The sequence below is a fragment of the Monodon monoceros genome, unplaced genomic scaffold (genome assembly GCF_005190385.1).
Source record: "Monodon monoceros isolate NGI ecotype Baffin Bay Population unplaced genomic scaffold, NGI_Narwhal_1 Super_Scaffold_1, whole genome shotgun sequence".
Classification (NCBI taxonomy): Eukaryota; Metazoa; Chordata; class Mammalia; order Artiodactyla; family Monodontidae; genus Monodon; species Monodon monoceros.
This window is the reverse complement of record NW_021703765.1, coordinates 78,748,430-78,775,670: the sequence shown is the minus strand read 5'-3', so window position 1 is coordinate 78,775,670 and position 27,241 is coordinate 78,748,430. Positions and strand designations below refer to the sequence as shown.

At 39.6% G+C, this 27,241-nt stretch overlaps 1 protein-coding gene across 1 annotated transcript in view; it reads left to right on the top strand.

The window, feature by feature from the left end:
- The window catches only part of ATP2A2 (ATPase sarcoplasmic/endoplasmic reticulum Ca2+ transporting 2), a 61,201-nt gene that overhangs the window by 20,806 nt on the left and 13,154 nt on the right, over positions 1-27,241 (top strand). The window contains exons 6-11 of the mRNA XM_029219842.1: positions 11,995-12,075; positions 14,232-14,317; positions 15,225-15,689; positions 21,851-21,939; positions 22,565-22,667; positions 23,532-23,663. Of these exons, the coding sequence (XP_029075675.1) occupies positions 11,995-12,075; positions 14,232-14,317; positions 15,225-15,689; positions 21,851-21,939; positions 22,565-22,667; positions 23,532-23,663 (956 nt within the window). The remainder of the gene's footprint in view (positions 1-11,994; positions 12,076-14,231; positions 14,318-15,224; positions 15,690-21,850; positions 21,940-22,564; positions 22,668-23,531; positions 23,664-27,241) is intronic.

Here is a 27,241-nt window from a genome sequence, read left to right as displayed (position 1 = left end):
ATGCCAGGAAAATATTTCTCAGACGGATGGAAACCAAAAGTAATAAAATCAGGGGCTTCCCTGGTGGTGCAGTGGTTGGGAGTCTGCCTGCCAATGCAGGGGACACGGGTTCGTGCCCCAGTCCGGGAAGATCCCACATGCCGCGGAGCGGCTGGGCCCGTGAGCCATGGCCGCTGAGCCTGTGCATCCGGAGCCTGTGCTCCGCAACGGGAGAGGCCACAACAGTGAGAGAGGCCCGTGTACCGCAAAAAAAAAAAAAAAAAGTAATAAAATCAGGTCTAATTTTATGAGAAATGAACATCAGTGTTTCTGTGTTATCTGCCAATATTATCAAGGTGAATCGAGCTATGATAGTCATGAAACTCTTTAACTTTAGAATTTGGGGAGGTTTCAGTATTTGCATGGGAGGGGTATTACTGACTTCTCAAGGCGACTTTTCAGCTTTTTTTTTTTTTTAATTTATTTTTGGGTGTGTTGGGTCTTCGTTGCTGTGCGTGGGCTTTCTCTAGTTGCAGTGAGCAGGGGTTACTATTCGTTGTGGTGCGTGGGCTTCTCATTGCGGTAGCTTCTCTTGTTGCAGAGCATGGGCTCTAGGAGCACAGGCTTCAGTAATTGTGGCTTGTGGGCTCTAGAGTGCAGGCTCAGTAGCTGTGGTGCATGGGCTTAGTTGCTTCGCGGCACGTGGGATCTTACCGGACAAGGGCTCGAACCCGTGTCTCCTGCATTGACAGGCGGATGCTTAACCGCTGTGCCACCAGGGAAGTCCCTTCAGAGTTGTTTAAAACAAACTTCTTGTATCTTGGTAACCCAGAGTTGATGAATAGCGCAAAGACATAAATATCCTCAGATGACTTCTGTCCTGTAGTATACTCTGGAATAAATCATATTTTAAGATTATGTAGGTGATAGAAATGAGTCTCAACATAAAACTGCATTTGCTTTATTTAGGTTCTGGAGAAGTTGATTTTATATTTCCTAAAATGAAGAATAAATATTCAGCAGTAGTGCCAGCAATTTCAGGATTTTTTAAATGAAAAGAATAATTCTCAAACTTGGTAATTATTTAAGGGAAGAAAAGTTTCACTTTTGATAGCTTGCAGTAATGAAATTTAGTAACATGTATGAAGTGGCATTTCCAAGCATTTGAGGTAAAGAAAAGATAAAGTTGTAAAATAGAAAGATGACTGATTCATGTAAGAACCTGTGTTATTATCCTAATTCCATATGACACTGGACAAAGTAAATTAACCTAATCTCTATAAAACTGGGTAATTGGAGTAGCCTCTTAAGGAGCTTTCTGGCTCAAAAGATGTATGATTGAGATAATGTAGCCTTATTCGTTTAGCTGGGGCCATGAGCCTTTTTTTCTTTTTCTTTTAGAAAAAAGGATAGGAGAACCCTGACTGAACAGTCAGCAAACACTTAATCCATACCTGTTGAGCTCCCTAACACAAATATCAGAAAAGTTAATTCTGTGCTATAGAGCAGAGGGGTTGGCAAACTTTTTTTAATGGAGCTACCTAGTAAATATTTTGGCTTTTGTGGTCCCAAACAGTCTCTGTAGGGGGGAAAAATGTTTTTTTAAACAAGACTTTAAAAATGAAAATCATCCTTGGCTCAAGGGCTGTTTTTATATTTATTTTTATTTTTTTGTTGTCGTTTACTTAGGTTGTGCCAGGTCTTAGTTGCAGCAGGTGGGTTCCTTGGTTGTGGTATGCAAAACTCTTAGTTGCGGCATGCATGTGGGATCTAGTTCCCTGAGTAGGGATCAGACCCAGGCCCCCTGCCTTGGGAGCGCGGAGTCTTACCACTCTGCCACCAGGGAAGTCCTTCAAGGGCTGTTTTTAGTGTGATTTTTTTTTTTTTTTTTTTTGCCTGCGTTGGGTCTTTGTTGCTGGGCGTGAGCTTTTCTCTAGTTGTGGTGAGCGGGGTCTACCCTTTGTTGCGGTGCGTGGCCTTCTCATTGTGGTGGCTTCTCTTGTTGTAGAGCATGGGCTCTAGGGCTCACGGGCTTCAGTAGTTTTGGTGCACAGGCTCAGTAGTTGTGGTGCACAGGCTTAGTTGCTCTGCGGTATGTGGGATCTTCCTGGACCAGGGCTTGAACCTGTGTTGCCTGCATTGGCAGGCAGATTCTTAACCACTGCGCCACCAGGGAAGTCTACAGCAGTAGTTCTTAATCATTTCTAGATCACACGTCCTCTAAAAATTAATGAAATCTATGGACTCTTTCCCCAAATACATGTATTCAAAATCTTGTATGCAATTTCAGGGGATTCTTTTGCCCTTCTCCCTAGAAATCCACCCCAAGATTCTAGCTGTTTGGTTTTTAAAAAATGAAGTTACAAGCATACCCAGTTTTACTGTGCTTCTCTTTATTGTGCTTTGCAGATACTGCATTTTTTGCAAATATTTCAACTTTTTATTATTATATTTTTATGATCTGTGATCTTTGATGTTACTGTTGCAAAAAGATTGACTTACTGAGGGCTCAGGTGATTAGCTTTTTTTTAAGTGATTAAGTCTTTTTAAATTAACATGTACATTTTTTTTTAGACAATGTTATTGCACACTTAATAGAGTATAGTATAGTGTAAAATCTTCCATGTGGCTCTTTATTGTAGTATTTGCTTTTGTGGTTGTCTGGAATTGAACCCACAGTGTCTGCAAGGTATGGCTATATACTATATAATCCAGCAATTCCACTTCTGGGGTATATATTCAAAAGACATGAAATCACTCTCCTTAAGAGGTCTGCACCCTTATGTTCATTGTAGCATTTGTGTATAATAGGAAAAACATGGTAAAAACCTAAGTATCCATCAACGGATAAATGGATAAAGAAAATGGTGTGTGTACACACACGCTCTCTAGAATATTATTCAGCCATAAAAATGAAGGAAATCCTGCTGTTTGCAACAACATGGATGGATCTTAAGTGAAATAAGTCAGAGAAAGGCAAGTACTGTGTAATCTCACTTACATGTAAATCTTTTAAAAAGCAAACTCATAGAAACGTATATCAGATTGGTGGTTGCCAGGGGCGGGGAGTGGGGGAATTGGGTAAAGGTGGTCAGAAGGTACAAATTCCAGTTTTAAGACAAATGTGTTCTGGGATGTAATGTACAGCATGATGACTATAGGTAACAGAACTGTAGTGCATATATGAAAGTTGCTAAGAATAGATCTTAAGTTCTCATCATAAGGAAAAAATTGTAACTGTGAGGTGATGGATATTAACTGATTGTAGTAATTTCACATTGTATGTATATATCAGATGTTTTACACCCTAAACTTACAGTGTTACAGCTGGTTTATATCTCAGTAAAATGGGAGAAGTCGATTACAGTTAAACAGTCTAGTTAGTAAAATATTGTCTGATTAAGCAATTTACATAGTGTTGGAATATTGTTAGAATAAACAGTTTTCACCTGTTCCTAGAATGATTAAACATAGCTCAGAGAAATAGAAGCAAAGATACATGACCAAATAAGGTTTGTTGTCTTTTGCCTTTTCCCCCATATGCAGTTGTTTCACAACAAGAAGGATGGGAGAACAAGGCTAGTTAGAGATGTAGATCTAAGCCATCTGTAACCAAATAACAGTAGAAATCATTATTTTAGTTGTTCCCGTAAGTTATATCTCTTTGTGTAGAGATATAGGTTCTTAATCTTAAGAACTTGTATATAAGCAGAACAGCAAATAGTCTAAAACAGAAATCAGCGTGGGAAAAAAGAAAGAAATCAGCGTGGATGTATTAGAAGCAGAGGGTTTTGAGACCTAGAGCCCTTTATTCATCACTGTGAGAGTAGCTAAGACGTTAAGAACAATGAGAAATGAAGAACTTGGAAAGATCTCCCCAATCATCAGATCATGATGGACCAGTTGATCTTGAAGGCTGACCTGAATTTCATGGAGCTGGCATTTCCTCATTTCCTGTAATCATCTCCTCCCCTTCTCCCCTCTCCCTGTGACTCAGTGATAGTCACAGTACCAATAAGTGCCAACCTTTCCAACCCTTATCAGTGTGATTAAGATTTGGGGAAAATTAGAAGAAAGACATGGTATAGGGAGCACATTTCCCAAGTGTGACACAAAACCACCAAGATCACCAGATTTGACTATGTAAAAATATAAAACAACTTTTGTTTTGAAGATGATAAAAGAATTTTAAAAAATAAAGTGTTTGGTGTTAACAGTGGTCAGAAAAATACAGGATTGAGAGTATGGGGAAATGGCAAGAAAATAAATTTTGGTGGAAGTATACATTTGTAGGAAAATTCTGTTTCTGTGAATCTTTTCTCCAGAAGTAATCTAAGTGCACAAAGATGTTCTATATAACATTGTAATAGGAAAATTGGAAACACCTAGATGGCTATGAAGATGGTGACTGATTAATTTAGTCCATCCACAGTATGGCTATGAAATACCTGTGACCTTGAGCAAGTTAGCCTTTTGTGACTCATTTTCCTCATCTGTAAACAGGGAATGAAGATAATCAGACCTTCCCTAGAATTGTGAAGATTAAGAGTTAGTAACTCATAAAGCTCTTGTAGTAGTGCTTGGTATAGAATAAGCATTCTCCAAAGTTTAGCTTTAGAGATTATTGTTTTAGCTTTAGGTATTATTATTATGTAGCCATTAAAAAAGAATGAGACAGATAAGTATATACTAATGTAAAAGGAGGTTTGTGATTTTTATTTTAATGAAGTTTTAATAAGTGTTATCCATAGAGAAAGGTATCTGATAAATACTGTTAACAGCTAGATATTTGGATGAAGGGAGCGAGAGATGGGTTATCATCTCGTAAAAAGCATACTTTACTTTTGTAATGAAGAGGAATTTATGTTGGTATCCCAGATATTGTATACTCTAAATTTGCCTAATGATGGGCTGCCTCCACAGCATCTAATGAGCCGGCTATCTTCCATTCTGGTAGCTGGAAACTTGCCTGTCTAGGAACCGCCATGCCATTTTTATTGGTAGTTATATATTATACCAGTTTTATTATAAAATGTTCCTTTATAAGGAGCTAAAATACACTTGTCTGTTTTATATGTTAGTTTTTTGCTTTGGAGCACATAGAAGTCTGATTCCTCCTCCTATGGTGGCCTGTTACGTAGTTGAAGGTAAATTCGTCTCCCTTTTAGAGCTGGGGGGAGACCTCAACTAAAACTCTGAGAGCATGCAACTTGTCCAAAAGCGTGTGGCAGTTCATGGTAGAACTGGGAGTCTTGAGTGTTAGTGGTGTGGTGTATCCTAAAATTTTTATTTTCAGGTTAGTCTTGGCTCTTTCTGTTGTTCCTGTAATTATTTTTAAACCCTTTACCATCTTGATGGCTTTTTTTGGTGCCCAGACTTGAATGCAGTTAATGTAAGTGGAGTCTGGTTGATATTCTAGACCTTATCCTCCACTCTTATACATAAGGACATTTCTTTAGCAATCTTAATTGCCCTACCAGCTAAAACCCGTGAGTCTTTTTCATGCTTCTCTTTCCCCACTACATCTAGTCCTCTACTAGCATACATGTATTTTGTTTTTAGTCTAAATTTTAAGCAGCAATCACTGTTAAACCTCATTCAGCTCAACCAAGTCTTAGGTCTGTTTGGATCCTGATTTTTTCGTTGTTCCAAGCTTTGTGACATTCTTCAACTTGATAATTATCATAAGTTTCTGGTGCTTGTTTTTTAAAGAAAATAATGTGTGTGCAGGTACTTCATTCCTTAACAGATATTTTACTTGGTAGCCACTATGTGCCAGCATAATACCAGGACCTGGGAAATCAGTGGTGACTAAGTGACTGCCTTCTTGGAGCTTTTGAGTCTAATGAGGAAGACACATCAAATATGTAATGTGGTGAGTGTTAGGAAAGGACAGCTCTCTATTAGGTTGGTATCCCTTAATCTTGGAAGTTCAAGGAAAGCCTTGCTTTTTGTGAAGACTCAGAACTTTGAGGAACTGAAGAGTATTGTTTGAAGCTTAGAGAGAAGGGGAGAGTCATAAAAAGTAAGAGCAATTGGGTCGTGGAGGGTGTTAAAAACCATGGTTAAGATACCAAACTTTATTTAAAGTCTAGTAGGAAGAAGCTGTTCAAAGGTTTTAAAGAAAAGAATTATGTATCTGCATTTTTAAAAGATGAGTTTCATTTCATCATAGATAATACATCCAAAAACCCAGACTGGGAACAAATATGGTATAAAGTATGGCAGTTTGTAATGTTCCTTCCATGCTCACCCTGAGGCCTAGAAGTAGTTTTAAGTAGGCAAGTAGGGCTTCTCAAGTGAAGAATTTCATTCATTCTTCCTGACTACAAAATTTATGAACCAAATTGCAAAGAGTGAAAGTATTTGAGTCATAGTTAAATGTGTAAGTAATTTAGGTTACTTCATTCTATTGTGGGTCATTTTTCCTCAGCCATCTAAACTCAGAAACAGTAGTGGTATTTAGGAGATAATTTCTGATCTTATGTATAGTTTTCTCTTAAAAAATGATTTGAATAACTGGTAGAATTTGCCACAATAAACTAGATTTTTTTCCTTATATATAATCAATTCAAAAAAGACTTTTTCTAAGTAGTGCTGATTTTAACCATCAGTCTTTTTGACGTAATGATATAAACAATGTTAAAGTATCCTGGCTTTATAAAACTCCTTCCTAGGTTTTAAGGTAAAGAAAGCTTGTGTTCATTCGATTCTAAAATGTGGCCAAGTAATAATTTCCTTTAAATGACTTTTACTCGCCTTCTTGGTAACCTAGCATAAAGTATACATTGAAGAATTTGTTCAGAGTGGAAATCGGTGATAGCAGGTTTTAAAGAGCTACAGACTTAAGGAGCCAAGAGCTGAATTTGAAGTGTCAGATGTTAAACAAATAGAAGGTAGTTTATAACAGAGTTTATTCTTTTATTACACTGCCTGAACTCAAGAGACAAAAAAAATTTCAGAGGAAAATATTGCAGAGCATCCCCTTGGCAAGAGTAAGAATTTTCCACTACCACTTGCCCTAAGGGCACTGACATTCCCCATCAGGGAAATATCACTGGATGTGATCATCAGAACAGGCTGCCTACTCCTCATGCACAAAACTCTCTGTCTGGAATTCACAGAAGCCTGCAGACAAAGGAAAATTATGTCTTAGTGGAAAAGTATTCATTGAATCTTTGCTTTCATGGATTTTTTACTTCCTTAGACAACCAGCTTCCTAACAGATTTAATCCTAAATTGACTCCTACAAACAAAAAGCACAGAGTCACACAGTAATATAAAGGAAGTCTTTCATTAACTGAGGTTCCTTAGGTAAGACTCCTTTTACTTACTACCTTTAGTTTTTCCTGTCTAAAATGAGGACTTGAGTCGGGTTGGTCAAGATGATGTGAGGGAGGGTCTGTCTAGCCAGGAGAATACTAGAATTTGGCAGGTTTTTAAAACCAGTTTGGATTTATGCTATTTAGTACCTTTCCACAAAGAGATCGGTTTATAATGGAAACAAATTAAATGTGAAACTTTAAGGTAGTACATTTCCCAAGTGTTGGGGGATTTAGGGTCTTCTTGGTCTAGAGCTGTGGCATACGTGGCACATGAGAAACAGCACATAGTAAAGGCTATTCTAAACAGGCCTTTCACAGGATCTGTGACACCAGGTACTAAGCCTTTTCTTTTTTCTTATATTAATTTTTTAGTGTGCTTGGAGAATTTCTTTAAAATATGAATTCCTGGACCCCAGACTCTTGAAGAGCAGGTCCTGAGATTCTGTAGTTTATAAAAGGCCCCGAGGTCATCTCTTAATTTTAGAATGGCTGTTACAGGATGGAAGAAAAGTGAAGAAGAGCTTGAGGTCAGTTTTTGGGGTTTTTTTTTGCAGTACGTGGGCCTCTCACTGTTGTGGCCTCTCCCGTTGCGGAGCACAGGCTCCGGACGCACAGGCTCAGTGGCCATGGCTCACGGGCCCAGCCGCTCTGCGGCATGTGGGAGCTTCCCGGACGGGGGCACAAACCCGCATCCCCTCCATCGGCAGGTGGACTCTCATCCACTGTGCCACCAGAGAAGCCCTTGAGATCAGTTTTTAAGGACTTCCCAGTCACTTGTTCCACCAACATTTTAAACATTTATTTTTGGCTGCGCTGGGTCTTTGTTGCTGTGCACGGGCTTTCTCGTTGTGGTGAGCGGGGGCTACTCTTCGCTGAGGTGCACGGGCTTCTCATTGCGGTGGCTTCTCTTGTTGCGGAGCACGGGCTCTAGCGCACAGGCGTTAGTAGTTGTGGCTCACAGGCTCTAGAGAACAGGCTCAGTAGTTGTGGCACACAGGCTTAGTTGCTCTGCGGCATGTGGTATCTTCCCGGACCAGGGCTCGAACCCATGTCCCCTGCATTGGCAGGCGGATTCTTAACCATTGCGCCACCAGGGAAGTCCCTCCATTAGCATTTTACATTTGACTCATTCTTGAATATTTAACCAATAATTAAATGTATATGAATACAATTTTTGTGCAACAAAGAGACAGCCTTCATATATTTAAAACATATAGGGGGAAAAATAGCTGGTTTCTTTGTAGTGCCAGTTTAAATATAATTTTAAATGCTGCATATATAGTATCAATCCCACCTTAAACTAGTAGCTTATATGTTGACTGTGCTACCCAGGAAAGAAATTTAATCTTGGTATTTCTTGCCTCAAAAACACATTTTTCATTCATTTTTAATCCTCTAAGCTTCCACTGAAACACAGCAAAGTAAATGGCAAGATAAAACTTTTGGGTCCTCAATTTGAATATTAGATTTGCTGGCCTTAATTAAATTGTGGCCAGGTATATGAGAGTATGAGCTAGGGCTAATATATGAAATTGTTTAAAAAGAAGCAAGAGACTCAACTTTCAGTATAAAATGATGCCTTCTGCTTCCCCCCCCCCCTTTTTTTTCTTTTTTGGCTGCACCACTTGGCATGCGGGATCTTAGTTCCCCAACTAGGGATCGAACCCTGTGCCCCCTGCAGTGGAAGTGAGGAGTCCTAGCCACTGGGTCGCCAGGAAATTCCTGGCGTTGTGCTTTTAGATTGCTGGTTTATGTTCAGTTGTTACAGTGCAGACATGCTTATAGATTGTGGCGACCTCTATACCATGTTAGAAGTTTTCCACTCCTGTAGAATCATGACATAAATTGCTTCAGACCTTAAAGGAACATTTTCAGGTAATTTTTCCATTTAGGGTCATATGCTCATCATTGAACTTGCATTCTTTTCATGTTCAGGGTCATGTGGGATAAAATTAATTATGACAAACAGAACTAATACAGGAAAAGTTTTTTTTGTTTTTTTTTTTGTGGTACGCGGGCCTCTCACTGCTGTGGCCTCTCCTGTTGCAGAGCACAGGCTCTGAACACGCAGGCTCAGTGGCCATGGCTTATGGGCCTAGCCGCTCCACGGCACGTGGGATCTTCCTGGACCGGGGCACGAACCCGTGTCCCCTACATCGGCAGGTAGACTCTCAACCACTGTGCCACCAGGGAAGCCCGGAAAAAGTTTTTTTTTTTTTTTTTAAGTTTATTTTATTTTATTTTTTGGCCATGCTGTTCAGCTTGTAGGATCTTAGTTCCCCAACCAGGGATCGAACCCGCGCCCTTGGCAGTGAATGTGTGTAGTCCTAACAACTGGACTCCCAGGGAATTCCCTAAATTGATTTTAAAGTTTTATCTTCATGGGGTATTTTAGGTGTTGAAGGTCACTAAAGTTTAGGGTATGGTTACTTTATTGTAGTATGAGTAGAATTATATTAAAATGAAAGGTTCTAATTTCTTCAGTCTGAATATTGCTGTTTGTTGCATAAGCATTTCCAGCAGGAATTTCACCTCAACTTAATGTGTCCCTGCAGTCAAATGCAGGGATGATCTTTGCCTCTTGAGATTATATATTGGCAATCTCTTTCTGTGCCACCTTGTGACCACATTTCCTACTTAGGTTATAGGGTTGTTTCATGAACTAGAGCTCAGAAAGCACACCATACTCTCCCTGAATTTAAAAGCTCTGAGATACAGAAAAATTAGAACTAAACTAAAGGCTTAACAAATGAAATAAATCTACTTCTTGGACAGAATGGCTGTTTTGCCAGTTTATGTATAACCAGTGACAGTTACAGTTCAGTATAGGTAGGGTAAGTCTTGAAAATTAAGATTTAACTTAGAAATACCATATGCAGTTGTAGGGGGGGACTATGCTTATTGTTTTGACTTTTAGCTGTCCTTGCATAAGACTTCTAAAACCACTGTAGTACCTTTCAGAAAGCCAGGGAAAGCTGTTGTATACTTATTTTTTACTCTCCAGTTGCTTTGGTACTGATGCGAACTCATCCAGTAATATTTGAACACCTACAGTACACTGGGCATTGTTCTCAAGGTGCAGGTGAAATATTGGCTTTATCTGTTCCTGGGTCTGTGTTGTGGCATTTACTTCAAATACGTCAAGGAAAGGGGCTAAGACATGGTCTGTTTAAGAGCTGTTAAAGGGACTGTTTGGCCCAGAAAAGAAAACTCAGTTGACTTAGATCTTCTAGAGGTTTTGCAAGAGGTTTATTCATTTATCTGATAATTCAAACTTCAAAAGGTACCAAAGGGTACAAGGTGAAAAGTCTCCTGCCACTCATGCCCTGCTTCCTAGTGGTACAAGTCTGTTACACCTTCCCAGAGGTATGTTCTCATACCAGTGGAGCTCCACATACATGATGCTTCACACTTGTGTTTTCCCCACTTAATGTACAGTATGTCTTAGAGGAAGTTTTTACTTTAGTATGAATACAGTTGTCTCTGTTTTCTACTGCTGATAAAAAAAAAACTAACCACATACAGCAAGCATATCTGTAGAATAAATTCTTTGTAGTGGAATTTATGGGATAAAAAGATTGTGCTTTGCATTTTTTTTTTTTTTTTGGCCGCGCCATGCGGCTTGCGGGGATCCCAGGTCCCCGACCAGGAATCGAACCCACGCCCTCAGCAGTGAAAGCAAAGCGTGGAGTCCCAACCACTGGACCACCAGGGAACTCCTGTGCTTTGCAATTTTGATATGTATTGCCAGTTTGCCCTCCAGAGATTTTGTAAGTTTTTTTCTTCGTACTCAGCAGTGTATATAGGGTCGTCACAAAGTCTGGACGTGTAGTTGAATTAAGAGTACTAAATGGGTTACTAACATTACATGGTATGTTTAGTGACATATTCAGTTTATCCTTGTTAGTGCACTAACACCGAGTTTTCATTAATACCTGCTCATGCACTTGCCTCTAAATGATTTGTGCCTCTGGTTTTGTTTTGGTTTGTCTTTTTTTTGCTTATTAAAACTAAACTTGCCACATCTTACCGTCACCCTGTATAAGAAGCCGTTTCTATACATCCTTTCAAACTTGGTGCATTTTTCTCAACTCCTTTGTCAATTTGATAGTTTAAAAGTGGTCTCTCTGTGTAGTTTTATCTTGCCTTTCTTTTATGAGTGATATTAATTGAACATCTTTTTATAGAGGCATGTTTCCTGTTCATGGTAATTTGGCTTTCTTAGTGGAATAAATCATGGCTTGTACAATTCAGTCCCCTTCACCATGCTGTGTGTGTGTGTAGGTGTGCAAATAATGTGTACTTAGAGCTGTTTGCCCGAGTATCATTATTCTCTTCTTGTGTACTTCAAATCTTGTATCTATCCAGGAAGAGTTTTTATGACCCTGAGAATAAGTTGATTATATTGCTTATTGTAGCAGTTTTTTTTTTTTTCCCTCCCTGCCATGCCATGTGGCCTGCGGGATCTTAGTTCCCCAGGATCAAACCCGTGCCCCCTGCAGTGGGAGCTCGGAGTCCTAACCACTGGACTGCCAGGGAATTCCCTATAGCAGATTTTTATATATTTGTGCTGTATACAGGCTATTTATTTCCTTTAAAAATTGTGTTTGATTTGGAGACAGATTTTTCTTTATGTAACATGATTGCAAAAGTTGCTTATTTTAGCTGACTTTTTTTCCTCCCGAATTAGTTGGTGACAAAGTTCCTGCTGATATAAGATTAACTTCCATCAGATCTACTACTCTAAGAGTTGACCAGTCAATTCTCACAGGTAAATATTATGTATTGGAACATTGTTGAATTTCTGAAGGCTCCCTCAGATTCCATGCTAATAATTGAGTTGACTTCTTGCCTCACTGTCTCTTTCTTTTTTTTTTTTTTTTTTTGCGCTATGCGGGCCTCTCACTGCTGTGGCCTCTCCCATTGCGGAGCACAGGCTCGGGACGCGCAGGCTCAGCGGCCATGGCTCACGGGCCTAGCTGCTCCGCAGCATGTGGGATCTTCCCAGACTGGGGCACAGACCCATGTCCCCTGCATCGGCAGGCAGACTCTCAACCACTGTGCCACCAGGGAAGCCCCCCACTGTCTCTTAATCCTCTCCAGGATATTTATTTCTTAATGCTTTATCAGTTAGGCTTTTTGCCAATACATGAGGTAAAGCTATGATTTAAAAACAATTGGCTTTCATCTCATAAGGCCTATTTATCTTTAAATTTTATTAAAAATTTGTTTTGATTTAAACTTTTAAAAATTTTTTAAAGGGTTACAAATTCCTTCAGTAGCAGAGGTAATATTCTTAAGGTTGAAGTAGTGTTGTTGTCTCTCTGTTTTGTGGAAAGTGCATTAATTACTTAGTGTTCTTTTTCCAAGCAGGAAAAATACAGACTCCAGGAATGCTAATCTCACATCTGACATACTTTGCAATAATCAGATGTACAATTAACAAAAGTTAGCACCCGCCAAAATGGTGAATGTTCACTACCTAAAGTTTGCACACTTAGATTTGGGATTGTTTGGAACATTTTCCCGTTTTTGTTTGATACAGGCACAGTCTAGGGTGGAGGGTTCATATTAACTGGATGGAAGTAAGGTGGTCAGAAGATTAAACACAATGCTAACCTGAATTAAATAGAGAGTAAATATAAAATTCAAAGATTTATCTGATTATTAGTTTTGAAAAGCAACTCATGTCATAGAAGTAGGGATGTGAGTAACCTGGGCTCTGTTTTTTATTGTTTCTTTATGAATAGCTTATCTACTAAAACTCCCATTAGCAGCAACAACCTGGAAGCTCATTAAGCCATAAAATGGTAGGGAATTGATTGGGTTGAATGTATGAAATTCTCATATTGTGCCTACAAAAATAATTTCCATTTTAAAACTTTCCGTAGAGTTTCTTGAATGTTGTTTTTTTGTTTAAAAGTCATACTCTAGTTTTAGGCTAGATTGAAGAACCAGATTCTTTTGTTAAATTTTGAGAGTGAAATTTCCTACCTGGAATTTGACCTAACAACTAGGGCCATATTTCACCCTCATTATATACAGTTAATCCTTGAATAACATGGGTTTGAATTGTGTGGGTTCACTTATCTGCGGATTTTTTTCAATAGTAAATACTACAGTACTTACTATACTAGTTGGTTGAATCCTCAGATGCAGAACCGCAAATATAGAGGAATTGCGTATACGGAGGGCCAACCATAAGTTCTGTGCAGATTTATGACTGTGCAGAGGGATGGTGCCCCTAACCCCTGCGGTTTTCAAGAATCAACTGCATTTCATAAGTGATGTTAAGTTGAAACCAGATTCAGACATTGTGAAAGTTCTAAGAAGTAGTCTGTTACTTCTTAGAGACTTCTACTTACTTCTTAGTAGACTTACTTCTTAGTCTCTTGCTGTTTTTCATTTTGGTTTATTGAAATAGAATGGTCTGATTACTGCGTGCAGATATTTCTAGAACAATGTTTTCATTTCTCATCTTTGGCATTATTAAACAAAAACAGGCTTTCCAGTGGATGATCCTCAGTATTCATATACTGTACCTACAGTTTGTTTATTTTGTTAAAAGTAAATATACTTTCACCTTAAGTATCAGAGTGTATGTGTATATAAATATACAACAAATCTACATTCATAATATTAGAGTATAAAATGATACCTGAAAATGAACTAAATTTGTATAGTTATTCAAGAAAATAAAGGTAATTGACTGGGATTTTACTTCAAAATTAAATTCCTTTATTTTGATTTTTTTTCTTTGAAATTAGTTTCTATTACTGAATTTTACTAGTTTATGTTCTTTTGAATGAATTGGCCCTTTTTTTCTTTTTCCTGAGAGTGGTAGTGGCATGAGCGGATGAGGGTACCAAGGTTCTAGGTGCACACTGCACAGATCTAAACAAACCTTCTGTATCACAACCTGCTTAGGTGAATCTGTCTCTGTCATCAAGCACACTGATCCCGTCCCTGACCCACGGGCCGTCAATCAAGATAAGAAGAACATGCTCTTTTCTGTGAGTACTTTGTTTGGAAAAGACTTAGCCTATAAAGGGATGTTTTCAAAATGATGTGGATGATAACTGTGTGTAGTTCACAACCTGTGTTTAGAGAGAAAGCAAATGTGGCAAACCATTAATAATTGGTGAGTCTGGGTGAAAATGGAATGGATGTTCATTGTACTACTTCAATTTTTCTGTTAAATTTTTTTGAAATAGAAAGTTGGGAAATTTATAGTTTTCGTTTGTTTAGAACTTAAAGTGGTATTTCAAGTAGTGGGCTTTTGTGGGTTAGCATGGGAATCTAACCACCCCATAGTAAGTAAAAAAAAGTAGAGCTACAATGAAAATAATGAAGCCCTGTTCTTCCAACATTTAGGAATTAAAATGGGGTGGGGGGAACCTTACACTTGATTGTATTGCTCTTTGAATACTAGTGCTTAAGTGGAGGTCCTCAAGGACAGCCCATGGTCCTGGTTGCCCTTCTTATTATGGGTGATAAAAGTAGGAGGGGTTGAGTTGTTGGAGCCAGAGGTGGAGAATGCTTAGGGTTGAGAGCTGTATGAAGTATGAAAAGTCAGGAACACAGAGGGGTTAAGCGCTGTCCCAGGCCAAAGCTAGTCTGCAAGCCAGGCTCAGTATTGTGAATAGAGATTCAAGGTGGCCGGTATAGAGGGCTCTGGGGCAAGTAGGTACCATTCTCATTTCATGGAGAATCAAATCAGAGAGAGATGGACCACACTGCCTGCATGAGGTATTGCTCATCATCAAAGTTAGATGGCTGGTTGCCACTGGAAGGCCCAGTAGAATGTGGTGAGAGAATCTTGGTGCCCTCTTGAAAATCCACACAAGTCTGAGTTTACTAGTCAGTATTTAAATTGGGTGTGGTGTTAGTCTTGTAACCATTTCTCTACTTCTGTCCTAGGGTACAAACATTGCTGCCGGCAAAGCCATGGGAGTGGTGGTGGCAACTGGAGTGAACACTGAAATTGGCAAGATCCGGGATGAAATGGTGGCCACGGAACAGGAGAGAACACCCCTCCAGCAGAAACTAGATGAGTTTGGGGAACAGCTGTCCAAAGTCATCTCCCTTATATGCATTGCAGTCTGGATCATAAACATTGGACACTTCAATGACCCAGTTCATGGAGGCTCCTGGATCAGAGGTGCTATTTACTACTTTAAAATTGCTGTGGCCCTGGCTGTAGCAGCCATTCCTGAAGGTCTGCCTGCTGTCATCACCACCTGTCTGGCTCTTGGAACTCGCAGAATGGCAAAGAAAAATGCCATTGTTCGAAGTCTCCCTTCCGTGGAAACCCTTGGTTGTACTTCTGTTATCTGCTCAGACAAGACTGGTACACTGACAACGAACCAGATGTCAGTCTGCAGGGTAAGTGGGAGTAGTTTCAGAATCTTTGCAGGTTATGGTTGTTGATTCATCCTAAGAATATGCCTTCGTGCCATCAAAACCTTTGATTTATTATTTTTTTAATTACTGTGTTTTTTTATCAATGTATAGTTATTTCACGATATTGTTAGTTTCTACTGTACAGCGAAGTGAAGTAGAGCTCCCTGTGTGATTTTTTTTTTTATTTTATTTTTATTGAAGTACTGTTGGTTTACGGTGTTGTGTTAGTTTTGGGTATACAGCAAAGTGATTTAGTTATTTTTATATATATATATATAAAATTTTTAGATTCTTTCCCCTTAGAGGTTATTAGAAAATATTGAGTATAGTTCCCTGTGCTATACAGTAAGTCCTTGTTGGTTATCTGTTTTATATATAGTAGCAGGTATATGTTAATCCCAAACTCCTAATTTATCCCTCCTTCCCCTTCCCCCCCCCCCCCCCCCCCCCCCCCCCCCCTGGTAACCAGAAGTTTGTTTTCTATGTCTGTGGGTCTATTTCTGTTTTGTAAATAAGTTCATTTGTGTCTTTTTTTTTTTAAGATTCCACATACAAGCGATATTATATTTGTCTTTCTCTGACTTACTTCACTTAGTATGATAATCTCTAGGTCCATCCATGTTGCTGCAAGTGGCATTATTTTTTCCTTTTTTAAAAAATTTTTATTGGAGTATAGTTGATTTACAATGTGTTAGTTTCAGGTGTATAGCAAAGTGAATCAGTTACGCATATACATATACCTGCTTTTTTTTTTAGATTCTTTTCCCATATAGGCCATTACAGAGTACTGAGTAGAGTTCCCTGTGTTATACAGCAGGTTCTTATTAGTGATCTATTTTATATATAGAAGTGTGTGTATGTCATTCCCAGTCTTCCATGTTATCCCCCCCACTGCTTATCCCCTGGTAACCATAAGTTTGTTTTCTACATCCATAACTCTACTTCTGTTTTGTAAATAAGTTCATTTATACCCTTTTTTTTAGATTCCACATATAACAAGTGGCATTATTTTTATTCTTTTTTATGGCTGAGTAATATTCCATTGTATATCTATATACCACATCTCCTTATCCATTCATCTATCGATGGACAGATACTTAGGTTTCTTCCCATGTCTTCCTCCCTCCCTCCCTGCCTCCCTGCCCCTCTTCCTTTCTTTGCTGTGCTGGGCCTCAGCTGCAGCATGCAAGATCTTTTTTTAGTTGCAGCATGCAGACTTCTTTGTATGTGGGCTCTTAGTTGCGGCATGTGAACTCTTAGTTGTGGCATGCGTGCTGGATCCAGCTCCCCAACCAGGGATTGAACCTGGGCCCCCTGCATTGGGAGCGTGGAGTCCTACCCACTGGACCCACCTACCCCCTGGACCACCAGGGAAGTCCCTCTATGTCTTTTTTCTTTTTTTTTTTTTTTTTTTTTTTGGCTGCATTGGGTCTTCGTTGCTGCGCACGGGCTTTCTCTAGTTGCGGTGAGCAGGGACTACTCTTTGTTGCGGTGAGCAGGGACTACTCTTTGTTGCGGTGCGCAGGCTTCTTATTGTGGTGGTTTCTCTTGTTGCGGAGCACGGGTTCTAGGTGCACAGACTTTAGTAGTTGCAGCATGCAGGCTCAGTAGTTGTGGCCCGCAGGCTCTAGAGCGCAGGCTCAGTAACTGTGGCACACGGACTTAGTTGCTCCACGGCATGTGGGATCTTCCCAGACCAGGGCTCGAACCCGTGTCCCCTGCATTGGCAGGCAGATTCTTAACCACTGCGCCACCAGGGAAGTCCCCCTCTGTGTCTTGACTATTGTAAATAGTGCTGCTCTGAACACTGGGGTGCATATATCTTTTCATCATTTCTGGATATATGCCCAGGAGTGGGATTGCTGGATCTTAAAACCTTTGATTTATAATTTGATACCTTTTTATGTGCTTTAAGCAAATTGGGTTGTATATGTAGCTTGAGCCCAAGGGTAATTTCTTATACTCCAGAGGAATTAATCATTTAATTCCCAAAATTATGTCATGAAATAAAGGTTACCTACATGGCTGATATATTTGTACTGGGGAAATAACTGTAAGCAGTCTGTAAATGTGTTAGGTGACTGTGCTTACTTTATTTCCCTGTTCTTCTCTCTCTAAGTGTATGTACGTTAACACGAGCTTCAAAGGAAGAGTTCTATAAACCAGCTAGTTACCTGCCTACATAAAATTCTAATTGGTACTTCCTTAACACATTGAATGAGACATGTTTTCTTCTAGAAAAGTAAATAATTGCCTTTAATTTGCTTCATTCTCTGTGTTCATCCTTCCTTTCTTAGGTTGTTTTGACCATCACTTGGGGATAAAATTAAAAACTTTAAACCTTCCCTTAGCAAAATAAGAACTAAAGAAATAATGTAATGGTACAGCTGAATGAAGTTCTTTCATGTAATTCAATTTCCCTAGGTTTTGTTTAAACAACTTTGAGGTGGGGGTATGAGAGAAACAGATGAGGGAAATTGAGGTACAAACTTCCAGTTACAGAATAAGTGTGTCATGGGTATGAAATGTGGAGTGCAGGGAACACAGTCAATAATAATGTAATATCTTTGTATGGTGACAGATGAGAACTAGACTTATCATGATGATCATTTTGAAATGTATAGAAGTATCGCATCACTATCCCATGCACCAGGAAGTTTTAGGTCAATTACACTTCAAAAACAAACATAGGAAAAGAGATCAAATTTGTGATTATCAGAGGCGGAGGTGTGGGTGGGAGGGGGAGGAATTGGATGAAGGTGATCAAAAGGTACAAAGTTATAGGATAAATAAGTCTTAGGGAATGTAATGGTACAACATGATAAATATAATTAGCACTGCTGTATGTTATATATGAAAGTTGTCAAGAGAGTAAATCTTAAGAGTTCTCATCACAAGGAGAAAACTTTTTTATTTTGTATATATTAGATGATGTTCATTAAACTTATTGTGATAATCATTTCATGATGATCATAAATCAGATCATTGTGCTGTATACCTTAAGCTTATACAGTGCTGTATGTCACTTATATCTCAGTAAAACTGGAAGGATAAATTAAATATAAAATTGACACACGCACACAAAAAAACTGCTACTACTATGTACAAGTCAAAGTAATTTTCCAAAAGGTACACAGCTCATACAAATATTGAGTGGACACATGTCAAAGATTCTGTTTGGCTCATTAATTCAATGAGGGAGAATCAGTAAGATAGTAAAACTGGTTACAGGATCATGTGAGGAAGTGTGCTCAATATTAGAATAGAATTGATGTGTGTTAGATTACAAAAACTGGTTAATATCCTATAGGGCAGTAAAACTAAGGTTATCTTTTATACAGGAGAAAAAGCCACAACTTCATAAAACATGAGCCCTTAATAATAGCACAGTGAAAGAATGTTAAATTTTTCCAAAACACTAAATCTTTGAGTGTGCTTGTTAAGTAATGCTTCTGAATGACATTGAAAGGACATGCCATCCTCCCCTTGGCCTTATCTCCAGGTTTTAGTTAATGTTTTTTTAGCACTGGAAATTGTTCTTGTTTTAATACAGTTGAACCCTCTGAATCTTTTTCTTGCCAAATTTATAGTCATGGTATTTTTTTGATACACCCACCCTCAACTTTTTGTGTTGTCCAAAACCCAGATTTAGAGTGAATGGGCAGGTGTTTAAAACACACTGGGGTGTTCTCTCAAGTGGTAACCTTCTAGCTTGTCTTGAGTTTCTTGAGTAGATGCAGGGTGTAACTGAGCTACCTAAGTTCTCTTTCCTTGGAACCAAAAAAGGTTGGACGAATCTGCTAAAAGCTAGTTGTCCGCTGAAAGCTGATTGATTGGGGGAGAGAAAGGGAATTTCATTTTATCTGTTTGGTTTCCCCCAGGAAATTGTTTAAACTTAGACCGTAAGCTTTAATTCCTCAGAATAGTCCTTATATCCATGAAGGTAAAGCAGTGTGTGAAATTGTAATCTTTAAAAAATGGTAAGATTGTGGCAGCTTCAGACTTCAAACTAAGACTAAAACACAATCCATGATAAAAATGTTTTTGTTCTTACATTTTCCCTTAAATGATTTGATTTAAAATGTTCTGTTAAAGAAATAGCTTGGCTCTTTGTTCTGTTCTACATTTGGCGACAGAAAGCTGATGCTAATCAGTATTCTACAGGAGGTTTCTTGCAGTGGATTGCATAACTGCCCTTGACTTCGGGATACTTTCATCATGCAGTTTCTAAATGGTTTACTGGCTTGCAGTCTAAAATGCCCGTGTGCATTCAGATTTAGTTGGTGTGTGTTAGAATTCTGAATGTCTTAGAATATTTTGAACTCTGGTATAGACCCAAAGAGTTTCACTTTTATAAACAGTGTCATTAAAGAAATGGCATGGTGTATAGTAATAATAATGCCAACTTGCTTTGGTAAGGCTTAGTGCAGTTAATTTTTCACGTGACTTTATTTGAATCGTATGGTAATCCTGCTCAAGAGGTTAGAAAACTTAGGCTCTGAGAAGTTGTGACATGTCCGAGGGTCGCACAACTTTTAATAGAAAGGTAAAGTTGAATTTTCTGATGGGAAACATTGGTAAACCTGGTTCTCTCTCTTCCACTTAATAATTGTGTAACTGTGAGCACATCATTTAACCTCTCTAGTCCTTTGTTTCCTCTTCTGTAAATGTCGGACATCTTTGGAAAGAGCTTTGTGCCAAGCTTCCTTTTTTAGATGTTGTATCTGTTAGAAAGAAGTTGTAGGGATTGGTGATCTTGCTGCATGTGACCTTGGACATGAATCTTTTCCTCATTTGACACACCAGTTATATGTGTTTGAACTAACGCCTTTTATCAGGAGTCATCACAGTTTTACTTGTATATTTTAATTTTTAAAAAAATCGTTTTGTCTTACTCATAGCTTTAGTTCAGTTCCAAGGTTGATTTAGTTCTGAGTGTACTTTTGAAATGAAGCTTTTGGAATTTAAAAGTATGTGCTATAATTGACGTATATACACTATCAAATGTAAAATGGATGGGTAGTGGGAAGCTGCTGCATAGCACAAGGAGATCAACTCCTTGCTTTGTGACGACCTAGAGGGATGGGATAAGGGAGGGTGGGAGGGAGGCTCAAGAGGGAGGGGATATGGGGATATATGTATGCATATAGCCAATTCACTTTGTTGTACAGAAACTAACACAACATTGTAAAGCATTTATACTCCAATAAAGATGTGGGGAAAAAAAGTATGTGCTATAATAAGCAAATCTTATGAGGCAAAAGAAGTTATTTTAAAATAAAAATGAGCAGATTTTCTTACTGAATATGAGTCAGAATGCTCTGAAAATATGTTTTTAAAGCATTACATGGCCCTTTTTTACTTTAGTTTAACATTTTAAAAATCCCTTATTGTAGAATGGTTTGATCATTCCAAACTGGACTTCTGAATTATAATTGGAAAACAAACCAAGAAAAAAAAGCCATCTTTAAGAAACTAGCTTATGTCACTTTATTATTCTGTAAAATTAAGAATTCTTTCCTAAGCCTGCTTCCATCTGTATTGTCTTGGTAGCGTCAGTTCATTCAGCTCTGCGGGCTCCTTACTGTGTACATGTAGTTGTGCAGCTTCATAGAAAATGAGCTATTGCCACAATAAAAATAAGTAGGAAGAAGTAGAGAAGCAGTTTGTCTTATTTTACTTGGGGAGTTTTTATGCCACTCTGAAACGTGAGTTTATTCTTCCTAGGCTTTTACTGTTAGCTCTAAGGCAGGAATACCTGGGTCACTTCCTCAGTCAGCCATTTGAAATTTGGAATTCTGAGCATTCTAAAGAATACTGCTGAGTCTTGGAATTGACTGACCCAGAGTCCTCATAACTCAGATTTCACGTGGGTTCTCTTCTGTGTCTGGTGCTGTTGCTGCTTATTATTTATTCAGCTCCTCAGTGATGCTGTTTCTCAGACTGTTAGGTGGATGGGGGAGGCAGTCTTAATAGTGTCCAGCTGGAATAAGGGACAATATTCCTCATGCTGAGCTTCAATTAATCACTTTCATTAACATTTATACTTAAGTGAGAAAGGCCTTTTGTCTTAGCAAATGTTATATGTTTTTTCTAGCATATTTTTTATACCTTTTCAACACTTAGGCTTTTTTTTTCTGTAGATGTTCATTCTGGACAAAGTTGACAGTGATACTTGTTCCCTTAATGAGTTTACCATAACTGGATCAACATATGCACCGATCGGAGAAATGTGAGTAATCCCTCCTTGCCTTTTAAAGGCTCCACTCTGGTAGTTTGGTGCTTGTATAGACTTGCAGTGTCTCTAAAATGTTCAGACAGTTTTCCTAATGTGGCTCATGTTTATCAGAGTAGTTCATTTTCTTTAAAAACAAAATTGATAATACATACTTTGGAAATTGAAATTGACATTACAGGTTGTATAAGCCAGTGTGACCCTTTTTCATCTTTTGAAGCCTAAATTTTCAAGTGGGGGTTCTGGTTTGGTTTGGTTTGGTTTTGGTTTTGGTTTGGTTTTTTTGGTCACCCTGCATGGCTTGCGGGATCTTAGTTCCCTGACCAGGAATTGGACCCAGGGCCCTGGCAGTGAGAGCACCGAGTCCTAACCACTGGACCACCAGGGAATTCCTGTTTGTTTTTCATTGATACCAGTGGTGGAGGAATTTCATTAACTAAGAATTCCTGGTCTTTACTGATTGACTGCTGATACCAGAGACATATTCTGTCTCCAGCATCAGATTTCTTTTGAATGCTTGCCAGTCCGTTGTCCACAAAATTCTATTTATTAGTAAATAATTAAATAAAAATCAATAGAGATGACCACAGTGTGTTCTAAGAGTTACTTTTTCTTTTGACAGACATAAAGATGATAAACCAGTGAATTGTCATCAGTATGATGGTCTTGTGGAATTGGCAACAATTTGTGCTCTCTGTAATGACTCTGCTTTGGATTACAATGAGGTAAGCCTCCTCACAAATGAGAAACTAGACCTGGCTGTTCCTAGTTCAAGGGTGCGGTGGGCGGAATGAAAATCCAGCCTTCCTTCCTCCCTTTTTGAAAGTATGGGTTCCTGGTTTTATTTTCCCTTTCCATTAAGAGCCTATCTCTATCAGAGCCAGCATGACCTGCCCAAAGGAAGCTGGAAGCCTTTCATATATTCTCTGTGACTGAGCATTGCAGTTACTTAACTAGGAGTTAAGTAGTTACTTAACTAGCATACATGATGTTCTCTTCTGTGTATAGCTTAGTTACTATAAATGATTAAAAGCAGGATACTTTTTCCTGAAAGTATAGGGTATTGATCTTGCTTTTTAAGATGGGTAACATTACGTCCTGGAGGACAGGCTGAGGCTTAGAAGGTGGTTTTGATGATGATGATGATGATGATATAATATAAAATTTAACCAACAGAAAACCTTTTTTTCCTCCCTTTTTAATATTAAACAGTGAGATAAATTCTTTGGTTTCTAAAGGCAAGCCAGTCCCCAACGGAAACAGAATGTAAACTCTGTAGAATGATAAATAATGACAAGGAATTACAAATACTGTTTGAAAGCTCCCTATGTTTGAATTAATACTGTGAATATTGGCTTCTTATGGTTAAGGGAAATGAAAGACCTAATTATTAGAAAAAGATAAAATGCACACCTATGCTTTGAGTTTATTTTTAATTATCTGGATCATATGCTCCAGAATAGGATAAAAACGGCCCAAAGAATAATGGTACAATGGGCAAGAGATTATCCACCTATGGAAAAAGTCTTTATTAAAGAAAATTTACTACTTTTCCCTTTTTGTAATTTGTATGCTTTTAACTACTACAGGCGAAGGGTGTGTATGAAAAAGTTGGAGAAGCTACAGAGACTGCTCTCACTTGCCTGGTAGAGAAGATGAATGTATTTGATACTGAATTGAAGGGTCTTTCTAAAATAGAACGAGCAAATGCCTGCAACTCGGTCAGTATTTGAGCTTAGTGTTTTATTCATGCTGCCCATCACTCAGACCATGTATTCTTAGTCTGCTCACTCTCTTACTCTCTTAGATAACTTAGTGTATACCTTATTTCCTCAAACTTGCAATATCTCCTTCCCCATACTCACTATAAGGTAAAATGGTCTGGCCATTTGACCACGAAAATAAAAGTAATCAATGGATAATTTCCACATGCAGCCTCTGTGCCCATAAGGTCTGCCGTCTCCCCTGGTGCTGTGAAATGGACTCTTCTTGCTCCCAGCAAAACCCAGCTGCTCCTTGTGTAGTGAGCCCCAACATCTTTCCTGCTTATCAATCTCCCATCTCTACTGGATCTTCATTAGAGAAATAATAGTATGTTTTTTTTATCTAAAAACTTTCTTTTGCCTTAAGCACCCTGCTACTTTTCCTTCACAGTGAAATTTCTCAAAAGAGCTATTTTTATGTATTGTTTCATTCTTCCCATTTTCTTGAAGCCACTCCAGTCAAGCTTTTGCCTCCTCCTAGTCTATCAAAACCTCTTGTCCAAGTTGCCCATGACCTTGTGCTAAATGGTCCAATTGTTTATGCATTGTTTATGTGTTACACTAACACATTTAAAGTACACGAAGCAAGGACTTCCCTGGTGGCGCAGTGGTTAAGAATCCTCCTGCCAGTGCAGGGGACATGGGTTTGAGCCCTGGCCCAGGAATATCCCACATGCTGTGGAGCAACTAAGCCCATGCACCACAACTACTGAAGCCCGTGTGCCTGAAGCCCGCGTGCCTAAAGCCCTTGCTCCGCAACTAGAGAAGCCACCACAGTGAGAAACCCATGCACCACAATGAAGAGCTCGCCACAACTAGAGAAAGCCCACGCACAGCAACAAAGTCCCAACACAGTCAAAGATAAATAAAAATTTTAAAAAGTACACGAAGCGGGCTTCCCTTGTGGCGCAGTGGTTGGGAGTCTGCCTGCCGATGCAGGGGACACGGGTTTGTGCCCCGGTTCAGGAAGATCCTATGTGCCGCGGAGCAGCTGGGCCCGTGGACTGTGGCCGCTGAGCCTGTGCGTCCAGAGCCTGTGCTCCGCAACGGGAGAGGCCGCAGCAGTGAGAGGCCCGCAAAAAAAAAAAAAAAAAAGTACACGAAGCAAAAGTTGACAGAAATAAAAGGGAAAGTAGATGAATTCACAGTGAGTTGGAGATTTTAACACATCTGTCTCAAAAATTGACAGAACAAGCAGTTGAAAAATCAGGATATGGAAAGACACTGTAAATATACTCCAACACTTATTTCTATTGTGCTCCTTTTTTTTAAAATTTATTTTTATTTATTTATCTATTTTTGGCTGTTGGGTCTTCGTTGCTGCACGTGGGGGCTGTTCTTTGTTGTGGTGCGCGGGCTTCTCATTGAGGTGGCTTCACTTGTTGCAGAGCATGGGCTCTAGGCATGCGGGCTCAGTAGTTGTGGCGCATGGGCTTAGTTGCTCCACAGCATGTGGGATCTTCCCAGACCAGGGCTCGAACCCGTGTCCCCTGCTTTAGCAGGTGGATTCTTAACTACTGTGCCCCCAGGGAAGGTCCCTATCGTGCTACTTCTAATATGCTTTTCAAATGCATAAGGAACATTCACCAGAATAGACCATATTACTGGTCCATGAAGCAAGACTCAACAAATTACAAAGGATTGAAATACAGCTGGTTGCTGACCGTGAAAGAATTAAACTAGAAATTGATAACAAAAAGATAAATAAGCTTCCATCTGAAGAAAGTAGAAAACCAGCAAATTAAATACAAGTAGAAGGGAAATAGCAAAGACAAGATCAGAAAGCCATTCTGAACAATTTTGACGGCGTAGAAGAAATCAACAAGTCCTTTCAGTAACACAGCTTTCTAAGCTGACACAGAAAACTGGAATAATCCTGTGTCTGTTACATTAATTGAATCTGTAATTAAAATCTACCCCACAAAAATTCCTCAGGCCCAATTCTGTATAATGCTAAAGAAATGCCAGTTTGGGGGAGTTCCCTGGCAGTCCAGTGGTTAGGACTTGGTGCTTTCACTGCAAGCTGTTCAGCATGGCCACAAAAAAACAAAAAAGGGCAGAAAATGAAACCCTTATCAACTCATTTGATGAGGCCAGCATAACCCTGATACCAAAACCTGACATGGATGCAACAAGAAAAGGAAGTTACAAGCTAGTATTCTTCATAATATATCAATAGAAGTAGAGATTCTCAGCACAACATTAGCAGATTGAGTCTAGTAATATATCAAAACTTTGACATGTTATATTTGAGCAGAATTACCACAACTACAAGGCTAGCTTGACATTCAAAGCTCAGTGAGGTGGCCGTGTTGCAGGGTGCAGGCGTGTCTGCCCTAGACACTAGACAAATCTGTGGCTCCTCAGCTGCCTTCCCCCTGCCTGTTGGAGCCCCAGAGCCTGGGTTTCTTGGGCTGAACAAAGTGGCAGGCAGGATGGACCAGTCTGTTGAGGACACCCAGGTGCTGGAGGCTGACCAGATGGCCAGTGTCTGTCAGCCTCTGTTGCAGGTGGTTTTACTCAGGTCCAGCTGTACCAAGTGTTCGAGGACACAGAATCCACTGACAGTTTACTGCAGGACAGATCCAGCCTTTGTCCTAGACAGAGTGGTGAATGGTTGCTTAGATGAGAAGCAGCGTAAGCAGTGTGCAAACAAGATGTTATAACACACGAAGGTCAGAGTAATAGGCAGCGATACGTACAAGTGGAACGAGAGGAAGAGAAGAAGCATGGTGCCAAGAAGCGAGCTAAGGAAGCTCAGAAATGGGAACTGCAGAAGCCGGAGAAGACGGGTTGAAGGGACTGTGATGCCGAGCAGGAGCAGAAGGTACCTAAGAAGGAAGCAGGTCAGGCCCCAGAGTCTCCATCTGGGCCCACCCCCACAAGCCACCACCCTGGAAACACACCTGCCCCTCTGCACCAGGGACAACATCATCTTCGTGCAGTGCAGGGTGGTGTAGCCAGGAGATCGTACGGTGGGTCCTCCAGACCTATTCCCAGTACCTGCTGCCTCCCAGCCTTGGCACTTAGATTTCTTTGGAATTGGGTTCTGCCACACATAATCTCTTAGTACCTGTCATCTCCAAATGGCTGCCAGTTAGTGCTTGTAGCACTTCTTTGACTTGTAGTCAGGGTTTCCTGGTAAATAGAATAAGGAGAAATGGAAAGTTAAAAATATAGCCTTTCCTTAGTTATACAAAAGCAAGACTCATTTCTGCTAAATGGTCAGCTGTCACTACGTTTCCTTTCTTTCATCCTTCCCTGGATATCCAGGGCAGATTAGGAGGCAGTGTGTTTTGGGGGAGTAGGGTGGCACCACACGGCACAGGCAGCCTAAGGTGGGCGACAGTGTGAGGCAGAACTGGACTTCTGCTCTGGCACTCTGTTTCCTTTACATTGTTTTGCCTCCTTTACACTATCGCGAGAAATCAAAACTTGCACCGGCATGGAGGATGTCTCAGCTGAAGTATAGTCGCCCTATTTGTGCTTCACAACTAACAGTCTCACTGCCATGAGGATCTTGGGCAGCTCCTATG